The sequence below is a fragment of the Oncorhynchus masou genome, chromosome 29, assembly GCF_036934945.1.
Source record: "Oncorhynchus masou masou isolate Uvic2021 chromosome 29, UVic_Omas_1.1, whole genome shotgun sequence".
Taxonomy (NCBI): domain Eukaryota; kingdom Metazoa; phylum Chordata; class Actinopteri; order Salmoniformes; family Salmonidae; genus Oncorhynchus; species Oncorhynchus masou.
In genome coordinates, this window is record NC_088240.1 from 85,993,054 (window position 1) to 86,005,125 (window position 12,072).

Sequence of the window (12,072 nt, forward strand, 5' to 3'; positions counted from 1 at the left end):
CATTTCCCACAACAACGCATCTACTTCAGGTTCAACAAAACTGCGCGCTAAATTCGAGTGACGTTCAGTCGATTCCGTACCAAAACGAAGGTAAGCCATTTTTTGTGTAAACTTCTTGAATTAAAGCTTAACAAAAATAAATGACGATTCGTAATAGCTGTATTACATACGTAACACTAGTAACATCCCTTGCTAGTGAGATCTAGTAACAGAATATAGCGTGTCACTGCGAATTTAACTAGTAATGTTGGTGTAGCTCGCGAACATTAGCTAGGTAGCTAAATGCTGTGAGCTTGATGCTTTGCATTGAATGTGTTGTTGTCATACTAGCTAGCTAATTATACTTATTTTGTTGTTCGTTGTGAAGGCAGATAGTAGATAAGTACTTCTTATGCATGTTGGTGATGTCAACATGTCATGTGTACTGCTGCCGAGACATTACATTAGACTGAGCAAGGAGTTTTTGTATTTCCACCCGAAAATGATTTAATTTTGACATACATTTTAATCTCTGAAGGTATGGAGGGCGACAGAATGGAGGTAGGGGATCTGAAGCAGAACCCCAACGACACGAACAACATCCATGTGGAGGTTCACGTCAAATCTACCAGGTTCTAACTAGCTAGTGTATCTTTAAAAGCTCTATTCACACTGAACTAGTATTACAGTACTAGGGAATGAAAATGAAAGTGTCCCAAATGGCACCCTGTTCCCTATATAGTGCACTACTTTTGGAAAAGGGCCCTCCTTAAATAGTGGGCCCTATCAGCCCTTGTCAAGAGTAGTGCACTATATAGGGAATAAGGTTGCCATTTGGGACATCGTCCATTATGTAATGATTTACCCCAGCATGTTAATCTTTTCAAAGTTGTATTCATGACATGCTTCCATTCCTTTCTCCTTGTCCCTAACAACACTGCTCTCTGTTGCTCTCTGCCTCGCTGTCTCTCCTCTGTCTGTCTCTCGCTCTGTCTCTCCTCTGTCTGTCTCTCGCTCTGTCTCTCCTCTGTCTGTCTCTCACTCTCTCTCCTCTGTCTGTCTCTCTGCTCTGTCTGTCTCTCTCCTCTCTCCTCTGTCTTTCTCTCTCTGCGTATTACACTGACTACAGCACTGCCAAGAGGTCTGACGTGAAGATGCACGTCTTGACCCTGCTGAACCGTCATCGGATGGTGTTCGGGGCCTTCAGGTGGACAGAGTTTGACGAAGACTTCCTTATCAAACACGTCCAATCAGTGGCCATAGTGGACGCTGAGAGAAAAGTAAAGTACTATGACAGCCTGACGGCATTTACTGTTGTTCTCACTCTTTTTTTCCCCTCTCTCTCTCTCCCTCCCTCTCTCTTTGTCTCTCTCTTTGTCTCTCTCTTTGTCTCTCTCTCTGTCTCTGTCTCTGTCTCTCTCTCTGTCTCTCTGTCTCTCTCTCTCTGCTTGAGATAAATAATGTCCCGTAGGAACTCATAAGCACAGACAGTCTTAGTGGCTGATTAATAAAACATTTTCAGCTGTATGTTGATGCATCATGGGGAGGTTCATGTCTACCAGGTTCTAACTAGCTAGTGTATCTTAAAAAGCTCTATTCACACTGAACTAGTATTACAGTACTAGGGAATGAAAGTGTCCCAAATGGCACCCTGTTCCCTATATAGTGCACTACTTTTGGATGGGTATAGTCAGGTGGGTATAATTTGTGGAACTGGTTGCCAACAAACAACACATACAAAGTTGTATAGAGGCAGAATAAGATACCGGGTAGGGAGTGGGCTATTTCATTACGTTTTTCAATCACCACGTTTATTCCTGAAAACTGTCTGTCCTCACTCTGGTAGCCTCTGGACAAACATTAAGAATAAGCTGCGTGGTGAGTTGATGCCTATTCGGCAGCTAGTTATCTAGGTGACTTGATCATATTACTTTGTGTACGTTGTTTGTTGGCAACCTTGTACTTACAACGTTTTTGGAACAGATTCCTGTTGGAACGTTCCACAAACTATACCCACCCGGATGAGTCCCAAATGTCACCCTATTCCTTATCCAGTGCACTACTTTAGACCCGAGCCCTGGTATATAAAAAAAACAGTAGTGCACTAAGACACATGTCTGATGTTTGGGTTGTTTTCCTCATACAGCCCATAGATCTGAAGAGCTGCAGTCTGTCCATCCACATCTTCACTCTGAATGATGACGGGCCCAGCACGCTGAACCTGGAGGAGGAGGAGGAGCTCTCTGCAGCCAATCACTGGCTCTTACCAGCCGGTGGGCGGGCCCATGTTAACAGAGATTCTACTAATTGACTGTTCTATATGTAGTTCCATGGTTGCCAGGGTTGACGTTTTCTTACTCCCATGTGTGTGTTTTTCAGCTGAGTTCCATGGCATCTGGGAGAGTCTGGTCTATGAGAGCGGGGTCAAAACACAAGTAAGAAACATTTAGGATACGTTCCAAATGGTACCCTACGGGCCCCATAGGGCTCTGGTCAAAAGTAGTCCACTACATAGGGCATACGGCTCCATTTGGGAATCATCCTCAATAACCTTGTGTTATTAACAGAGTGTTATAGAGAGATGTCAGTGGTAATACATTGATGGAATTATTCTACCTCCATCCTGTTGTCTTTCTCTTTTCCCCTCTAAGCTCTTGGATTACGTCTCAACCACAATTTACTTCTCTGACAAAAACGTGGACAGCAACCTGATCTCATGGAATCGAGTTGTTCTGCTTCATGGTAACAGAAGCAGGACCTTGATAACTTGACACATGAATATAATAATAAATGTGATATTATGATATAATACGATAATATAATATAGTAGTAACTTTGATATTGATGTATAATATCTTATGATTATTCCAATATGCTGTATATAATATGCCTCAAATATGGATGTGTCAACTATAATGCGTTTACATGTGATATCTGTAAAAAGTGATATGATTTAGATTGTGTGTCTATATTTGTGTCCACGTTAGGACCCCCGGGCACAGGGAAGACGTCTTTGTGTAAAGCTCTGGCCCAGAAGCTGTCAATCCGACTATCGAACCGGTAAGAGAGAGCTCTCACTCTGAGGAAAGGGCTTTGGCAGGATCTTGTTGGAGAATGTTTTTCACCACCTCTAGCCATTCCACCCACCACGTACTGTATTCCCAAACGTAAATGTACATATTGTCCTGGTTTTACCTTGTATTTTAACTTGAATGTTTTATTCTCTATTAATCAATGCAATATCCATGTAATTCAGTGTCTTATGACATCCATATGCGTCCTATAAACTTTAACTTCCTGTCCTGTTCTTCCTTCAGGTACTCTTACGGGCAGTTTGTTGAAATCAACAGCCACAGTTTGTTCTCCAAGTGGTTCTCTGAGGTACAGTTGGCTCTTCCTGCTTCCTGTTACATGTCTCATTGAATTTAATGGAATAAACATTATTAATCCCACAAGGGGAAATTGGATTTGTCCACAGCATCAACATGTATAAATGATTATTGGTATTGTTTGACTGGAAACATGTAATGTGTCTGTCTTCCAGAGTGGGAAACTGGTCACTAAGATGTTCCAGAAGATTCAACAGCTGATAGATGACAAGCAGGCTCTGGTGTTTGTTCTCATTGATGAGGTAAATCAGGCTTGGGTGTTTGTTCTCATTGATGAGGTAAAGCAGGCTCTGGTGTTTGTTCTCATTGATGAGGTAAAGCAGGCTCTGGTGTTTGTTCTCATTGATGAGGTAAAGCAGGCTCTGGTGTTTGTTCTCATTGATGAGGTAAAACAGGCTCTGGTGTTTGTTCTCATTGATGAGGTAAAGCAGGCTCTGGTGTTTGTTCTCATTGATGAGGTAAATCAGGCTCTGATGTTTGTTCTCATTGATGAGGTAAAGCAGGCTCTGGTGTTTGTTCTCATTGATGAGGTAAAGCAGGCTCTGGTGTTTGTTCTCATTGATGAGGTAAAACAGGCTCTGGTGTTTGTTCTCATTGATGAGGTAAAGCAGGCTCTGGTGTTTGTTCTCATTGATGAGGTAAAGCAGGCTCTGGTGTTTGTTCTCATTGATGAGGTAAAGCAGGCTCTGGTGTTTGTTCTCATTGATGAGGTAAAGCAGGCTCTGGTGTTGGTTCTCATTGATGAGGTAAAGCAGGCTCTGGTGTTTGTTCTCATTGATGAGGTAAAACAGGCTCTGGTGTTGGTTCTCATTGATGAGGTAAAGCAGGCTCTGGTGTTTGTTCTCATTGATGAGGTAAAGCAGGCTCTGATGTTTGTTCTCATTGATGAGGTAAAGCAGGCTCTGATGTTTGTTCTCATTGATGAGGTAAAGCAGGCTCTGGTGTTTGTTCTCATTGATGAGGTAAATCAGGCTCTGGTGTTTGTTCTCATTGATGAGGTAAAGCAGGCTCTGGTGTTTGTTCTCATTGATGAGGTAAAGCAGGCTCTGGTGTTTGTTCTCATTGATGAGGTAAAGCAGGCTCTGGTGTTGGTTCTCATTGATGAGGTAAAGCAGGCTCTGGTGTTTGTTCTCATTGATGAGGTAAAGCAGGCTCTGGTGTTTGTTCTCATTGATGAGGTAAAGCAGGCTCTGGTGTTTGTTCTCATTGATGAGGTAAAGCAGGCTCTGGTGTTTGTTCTCATTGATGAGGTAAAGCAGGCTCTGGTGTTTGTTCTCATTGATGAGGTAAAGCAGGCTCTGGTGTTTGTTCTCATTGATGAGGTAAAGCAGGCTCTGGTGTTTGTTCTCATTGATGAGGTAAAGCAGGCTCTGGTGTTTGTTCTCATTGATGAGGTAAAGCAGGCTCTGGTGTTTGTTCTCATTGATGAGGTAAAGCAGGCTCTGGTGTTGGTTCTCATTGATGAGGTAAAGTATGAATAGCCTACAACAGTGGTCCAGAGCTTTTCCTGGTCAGGTCAGGAACAACTCCAGGCCCCAGTTAAAGCCTACACATGTAACTGCAGGGCCCAGTTAAAGCCTACACATGTAACTGCAGGGCCCAGTTAAAGCCTACACATGTAACTGCAGGGCCCAGTTAAAGCCTACACATGTAACTGCAGGGCCCAGTTAAAGCCTACACATGTAACTGCAGGGCCCAGTTAAAGCCTGCACATGTAACTGCAGGGCCCAGTTAAAGCCTGCACATGTAACTGCAGGGCCCAGTTAAAGCCTGCACATGTAACTGCAGGGCCCAGTTAAAGCCTGCACATGTAACTGCAGGGCCCAGTTAAAGCCTACACATGTAACTGCAGGGCCCAGTTAAAGCCTGCACATGTAACTGCAGGGCCCAGTTAAAGCCTGCACATGTAACTGCAGGGCCCAGTTAAAGCCTGCACATGTAACTGCAGGGCCCAGTTAAAGCCTGCACATGTAACTGCAGGGCCCAGTTAAAGCCTGCACATGTAACTGCAGGGCCCAGTTAAAGCCTACACATGTAACTGCCGGGCCCAGTTAAAGCCTACACATGTAACTGCAGGGCCCAGTTAAAGCCTACACATGTAACTGCCGGGCCCAGTTAAAGCCTACACATGTAACTGCAGGGCCTAGTTAAAGCCTACACATGTACCTGCAGGGCCTAGTTAAAGCCTACACATGTAACTGCAGGGCCCAGTTAAAGCCTACACATGTAACTGCAGGGCCCAGTTAAAGCCTACACATGTAACTGCAGGGCCCAGTTAAAGCCTACACATGTAACTGCAGGGCCCAGTTAAAGCCTACACATGTAACTGCAGGGCCTAGTTAAAGCCTACACATGTACCTGCAGGGTCTAGTTAAAGCCTACACATGTAACTGCAGGGCCCAGTTAAAGCCTACACATGTAACTGCAGGGCCCAGTTAAAGCCTACACATGTAACTGCAGGGCCCAGTTAAAGCCTACACATGTACCTGCAGGGTCTAGTTAAAGCCTACACATGTAACTGCAGGGCCCAGTTAAAGCCTACACATGTACCTGCAGGGTCTAGTTAAAGCCTACACATGTAACTGCAGGGCCCAGTTAAAGCCTACACATGTAACTGCAGGGCCCAGTTAAAGCCTACACATGTAACTGCAGGGCCCAGTTAAAGCCTACACATGTAACTGCAGGGCCCAGTTAAAGCCTACACATGTAACTGCAGGGCCCAGTTAAAGCCTGCACATGTAACTGCAGGGCCCAGTTAAAGCCTGCACATGTAACTGCAGGGCCCAGTTAAAGCCTGCACATGTAACTGCAGGGCCCAGTTAAAGCCTGCACATGTAACTGCAGGGCCCAGTTAAAGCCTACACATGTAACTGCAGGGCCCAGTTAAAGCCTGCACATGTAACTGCAGGGCCCAGTTAAAGCCTGCACATGTAACTGCAGGGCCCAGTTAAAGCCTGCACATGTAACTGCAGGGCCCAGTTAAAGCCTGCACATGTAACTGCAGGGCCCAGTTAAAGCCTGCACATGTAACTGCAGGGCCCAGTTAAAGCCTACACATGTAACTGCCGGGCCCAGTTAAAGCCTACACATGTAACTGCAGGGCCCAGTTAAAGCCTACACATGTAACTGCCGGGCCCAGTTAAAGCCTACACATGTAACTGCAGGGCCTAGTTAAAGCCTACACATGTACCTGCAGGGCCTAGTTAAAGCCTACACATGTAACTGCAGGGCCCAGTTAAAGCCTACACATGTAACTGCAGGGCCCAGTTAAAGCCTACACATGTAACTGCAGGGCCCAGTTAAAGCCTACACATGTAACTGCAGGGCCCAGTTAAAGCCTACACATGTAACTGCAGGGCCTAGTTAAAGCCTACACATGTACCTGCAGGGTCTAGTTAAAGCCTACACATGTAACTGCAGGGCCCAGTTAAAGCCTACACATGTAACTGCAGGGCCCAGTTAAAGCCTACACATGTAACTGCAGGGCCCAGTTAAAGCCTACACATGTACCTGCAGGGTCTAGTTAAAGCCTACACATGTAACTGCAGGGCCCAGTTAAAGCCTACACATGTAACTGCAGGGCCCAGTTAAAGCCTACACATGTAACTGCAGGGCCCAGTTAAAGCCTACACATGTAACTGCAGGGCCCAGTTAAAGCCTACACATGTAACTGCCGGGCCCAGAATAACTCTGTGTTTGATGACCAGGTGGAGAGTCTGACGGCAGCACGGAAAGCCTCCCAGGCCGGAACGGAACCCTCCGACGCCATCCGAGTGGTCAACTCTGTCCTCACACAGCTGGACCAGATCAAGCGGTCAGTCAGACATGTTCAGTTCGTCTGCTGTGGTGGGTCACACATTAAACCCCATAGATTCAGAGGCAACAGCTCATGGAAGCTCTGTTTAACATGGCTTCCTATTACTGGTCAACAGTAGTGCACTATATAGAGAATAGGGGGCCATTAGCCCTATAGGCCTTGGTCAAAAGTAGTGTACTATATAGGGAATAGGGGGCCATTAGCCTTATAGGCCTTGGTCAAAAGTAGTGCGCTATATAGAGAATAGGGGGCCATTAGCCTTATAGGCCTTGGTCAAAAGTAGTGCACCATATAGGGAATAGGGGGCCATTAGCCTTATAGGCCTTGGTCAAAAGTAGTGCACTATATAGAGAATAGGGGGCCATTAGCCTTATAGGCCTTGGTCAAAAGTAGTGCACTATATAGATAATAGGGGGCCATTAGCCTTATAGGCCTTGGTCAAAAGTAGTGCACCATATAGGGAATAGGGGGCCATTAGCCTTATAGGCCTTGGTCAAAAGTAGTGCACTATATAGGGAATAGGGGGCCATTAGCCTTATAGGCCTTGGTCAAAAGTAGTGCACTATATAGGGAATAGGGGGCCATTAGCCTTATAGGCCTTGGTCAAAAGTAGTGCACCATATAGGGAATAGGGGGCCATTAGCCCTATAGGCATTGGTCAAAAGTAGTGCACTATATAGGGAATAGGGACCCATTTGGGATACATCCATGTTCTCTACAAGCGGCTGTGGGATTCTACCACTTCATGCTCCAGTGTGTTGGTGTGTATGTCGTTTAGCCCAGCTGATCTTCCTGTATATCCCAGGCATCCTAATGTTGTGATCCTGACCACCTCCAACGTGACAGAGAAGATAGACCTGGCGTTTGTGGACAGAGCTGACATCAAGCAGTACATTGGTCCTCCGTCTGTAGAGGGCATCTTCAACATCTATCTGTCCTGCCTGGAGGAACTGATGAAGGTAACAACACACCCACATCTCTCTGTCCTGTCTGGAGGAACTGATGAAGGTAACAACACACCCACATCTCTCTGTCCTGTCTGGAGGAACTGATGAAGGTAACAACACACCCACATCTATCTGTCCGGTCTGGAGGAACTGATGAAGGTAACAACACCCCCACATCTCTCTGTCCTGCCTGGAGGAACTGATGAAGGTAACAACACACCCACATCTATCTGTCCGGTCTGGAGGAACTGATGAAGGTAACAACACACCCACATCTCTCTGTCCTGTCTGGAGGAACTGATGAAGGTAACAACACACCCACATCTCTCTGTCCTGCCTGGAGGAACTGATGAAGGTAACAACACACCCACATCTCTCTGTCCTGTCTGGAGGAACTGATGAAGGTAACAACACACCCACATCTCTCTGTCCTGCCTGGAGGAACTGATGAAGGTAACAACACACCCACATCTCTCTGTCCTGCCTGGAGGAACTGATGAAGGTAACAACACACCCACATCTCTCTGTCCTGTCTGGAGGAACTGATGAAGGTAACAACACACCCACATCTCTGTCCTGCCTGGAGGAACTGATGAAGGTAACAACACCCCAACATGTGAGTTTAATGAACACAGTAGGTCCTCTTTGGGAATAATAACACTGAGTTGTCCGTAACTTTGAAATGTGCTGAGAAATGTGTCCGTCTGTGACTCTGGGGTTTGTAACTGTTGCGTTTCTACCGAAGGATACAGTGACTTACTAGTCCAACGCTCTAACCACTAGGCTACCCTGCCGCCCAGTGACTTACTAGTCCAACGCTCTAACCACTAGGCTACTCTGGCTGCCCAGTGACTTACTAGTCCAACGCTCTAACCACTAGGCTACCCTGCCGCCCAGTGACTTACTAGTCCAACGCTCTAACCACTAGGCTACTCTGCCGCCCAGTGACTTACTAGTCCAACGCTCTAACCACTAGGCTACCCTGCCGCCCAGTGACTTACTAGTCCAACGCTCTAACCACTAGGCTACTCTGCCGCCCAGTGACTTACTAGTCCAACGCTCTAACCACTAGGCTACTCTGCCGCCCAGTGACTTACTAGTCCAACGCTCTAACCACTAGGCTACTCTGCCGCCCAGTGACTTACTAGTCCAACGCTCTAACCACTAGGCTACTCTGCCGCCCAGTGACTCTGACAAGTTATTGAGGAGTCCCTTACACTGACACGTTTGTGTTCAGTACCAGGTCTTCACAAAGGTGTTGTACCGAAACATCAACAGAGGTAAAAAAACAAAAATCACGTGTGAGTTATTTTTCCCTTTTCTACATTGTGTGTAGTGCCAGATCGTGTACCCCAGACAGCCACTGCTCACCATGTTTGAGCTGGAGACCATGGGCTTCAGGGAGAGCAAGGTGTCAGAGCTCAGCCTGGTTCTCAGGGACATCGCCATGTGAGTCACAGCCCTCCGTAGCGTTGACGTTCATAGCTCAGACCTGCCACCGAGCTACTACCCTTGAGAAGTGTGTGGATTGGATTGTATCTGAGTAGAATTGAAAGCTGTTTTGTGCTTATTTCTCTTGTCGACTGTTCCAGAAAGAGTAAAGGTTTTAGTGGCAGAGCGCTGAGGAAACTACCCTTTTTGGCCCATGCTCTTTTTGTGAAGGTTTGTAAACGTTTTCAAATGTTTCACGCAGCATGCAAACAGTTAAAAAAAATATTTTTTTATCTAAAATAAACTGTAGTATTTTCATATGGAAAGAGTGGTACTCATTGCGTTCCTATGCAACAACAACCTGACTTGCCTATGATTCCTTGTTACCAGACCCCGACAGTGGCCCTGGAGAGGTTCCTGGAGGCCATGGACCTGGCAGTGGACAAACAGATAGAGGAGAGGGACAACCTGGCCAACTGTCTGTGATCTACAGGGACACTGTCTCAAATAGCACCCTATACCCTTTATAGTGTCTGTAGGGATCTGGTCAAAAGTAGTGCGCAAAATATGGAATAGGGTGCCATTTGGGACCTGGCTCAGACAGTCTGCACCTGTTTTACCCAACGGTTGATGGAAACGGTCTCCTGGTATTTCATGTACATTTTATTTCCTGGTTAAATAATATACATTTTTTAATCATATTTTTCTAACCACTCAACGTTGACCCATTTAGTTTTCTCCCAGACAGTGTGTTTTACCACTAGAGTACTATATTAAAGATGGCAGCCATCAACCAGTCGGTCATGTTCTGTGGAGACTTCCTGAAGCTTGTGTTGCGACTGCCGAGCGTCATCAACGTTCTCAGCACATTTGAAAAAGCAACAGTATTAAGCCTGAGATGCAGTCCTCTCTTGATACGTGTGACTTTACGGCTTTAATTTCCTGACCCAAGACGGCGTGTCCCGAATGGCACCCTATGATCCCTGTGCATTGCACTACTTTGGACCGTGACCCATAGGACTATGGTCAAGCGTAGTGCACTATATGAGGGAATAGGGTGCGATATGGGAGACGCCCCATATGTTGTTTACAGCACATGTATTCATTACTCTGTCTGCTTGTCTGATGTTTTCTATGTGAGCTTGCTGTTTCCTATACGTTTCAATAGGTGCTATTAGAAACACAGCCTTTCTGCTATTGTAAATGAATGCAAATGCCCCAAATAGGAGAGCTTCAATGGAAATGTACAAATTCTGATTTAATTTCTAATCCCGTGGATGTTTGTTTTTTTGATACTCAAGGATGTTCCATGTATTGTGTGCTGCCATCATATGGTCTCTTCATTTAAACTCAGGATACACATGTTCATAACTGACCTTGTTTATTTATATATAAAACATTGGATTATTCAACTCTTTAAAACACCCTTTGACTCATTTTGAGTTTGTCAAATACACTGCCCACACGATAAACATGTGATTTCATCATGATTGGCTAACAGGTCGTATTCATTAGTGCACTCTGTAGCAAAACCTTTTGCAACGGAAGCGTTACTCCAATCTACAATGTGATGTCAAAGATTCTGTTGCAAAACGTTTTTCTTTGGTGCACTAATGAATATAACCCTCTGTTTCTGAATGAGCCCAGACCTGCCTTCCTCCTGATGAATACAAGCCCAGATTCCCCCAGGGTGAAATTCCCCTTTAAAGTGTGAAGGGGGAAAACGTGTCTTGTAGAACCCAATGCCCAGTGCTGTTTGACCACTGGGTGGCGGTATAACTCAGTTCACCTCCAACCCTGTAATGAACTTTAATGGCCTTCTGTTTGCTCTGTAACTGATATCTAACATCTATATACCTTTATTAACATGGGGCCATAGCTTTGTATTCCCTGCAGAAATTCAACAAGGAGAATTTAAATTAAACCGACTACTGATCATTTGAACACAAACCTTTCTGATTGGTACAGTAGAACATTATCACCTGATGCTGAGTTACAGTAACTTCCTGTTGTACAGCTCACTGATGACTGATCATAACAATACTGTAGTTTACTGTATGACCTAAAGACCAGTCTGGATACCTTGTTCTCTCTGCTGCTTTCCTAATGGCACCCTATTCCCTATATAGTGCACTCTACAGGGAATAGGTCACACTGCACTATATAGGGAATAGGTCACACTGCACTATATAGGGAATAGGGTGCACTGCACTATACAGGGAATAGGGTATACTGTACTATATAGGGAATAAGGTATACTGTACTATACAGGGAATATGGTATACTGTACTATAGGGAATATGGTATACTGCACTATACAGGGAATATGGTATACTGTACTATACAGGGAATAGGGTATACTGTACTATACAGTGAATATGGTATACTGTACTATACAGGGAATATGGTATACTGTACTATAGGGAATAGGGTATACTGTACTATACAGGGAATAGGGTATACTGTACTATACAGGGAATATGGTATACTGTACTATACAGGGAATATG

At 45.2% G+C, this 12,072-nt stretch overlaps 1 protein-coding gene across 2 annotated transcripts; it reads left to right on the forward strand.

Moving 5' to 3' along the window:
• Position 1: 1 nt before the first annotated feature.
• On the forward strand, positions 2-10,988 carry LOC135520886 (pachytene checkpoint protein 2 homolog). 2 transcript variants are annotated; one of them, XM_064946710.1, is made up of 14 exons: positions 2-90; positions 518-611; positions 1,109-1,259; positions 2,126-2,252; positions 2,359-2,414; positions 2,631-2,721; positions 2,967-3,039; positions 3,297-3,360; positions 3,524-3,610; positions 7,076-7,182; positions 7,991-8,144; positions 9,469-9,581; positions 9,725-9,794; positions 9,954-10,988. In XM_064946710.1, exons 2-14 carry the CDS (start codon positions 520-522, stop codon positions 10,047-10,049), a joined length of 1,281 nt encoding a protein of 426 aa, XP_064802782.1. In that variant the 5' UTR covers positions 2-90; positions 518-519; the 3' UTR covers positions 10,050-10,988. The 2 variants fall into 2 exon arrangements, with proteins under 2 accessions (XP_064802782.1, XP_064802784.1); XM_064946712.1 differs by lacking the exon at positions 2-90 and having other exon boundaries at positions 514-591.
• Positions 10,989-12,072: the final 1,084 nt, after the last annotated feature.

What these genes read in the sequence shown, in the direction of transcription:
- LOC135520886 (XM_064946710.1), top strand. Translation starts at nt 520, where the DNA reads ATGGAGGGCGACAGAATGGAGGTAGGGGATCTGAAGCAGAACCCCAAC. An exon ending in TCACTGGCTCTTACCAGCCG is followed by an intron (nt 2,253 to 2,358) that starts GTGGGCGGGCCC and finishes TGTGTTTTTCAG; the next exon opens with CTGAGTTCCATGGCATCTGG. An exon ending in AGAGCGGGGTCAAAACACAA is followed by an intron (nt 2,415 to 2,630) that starts GTAAGAAACATT and finishes TTCCCCTCTAAG; the next exon opens with CTCTTGGATTACGTCTCAAC.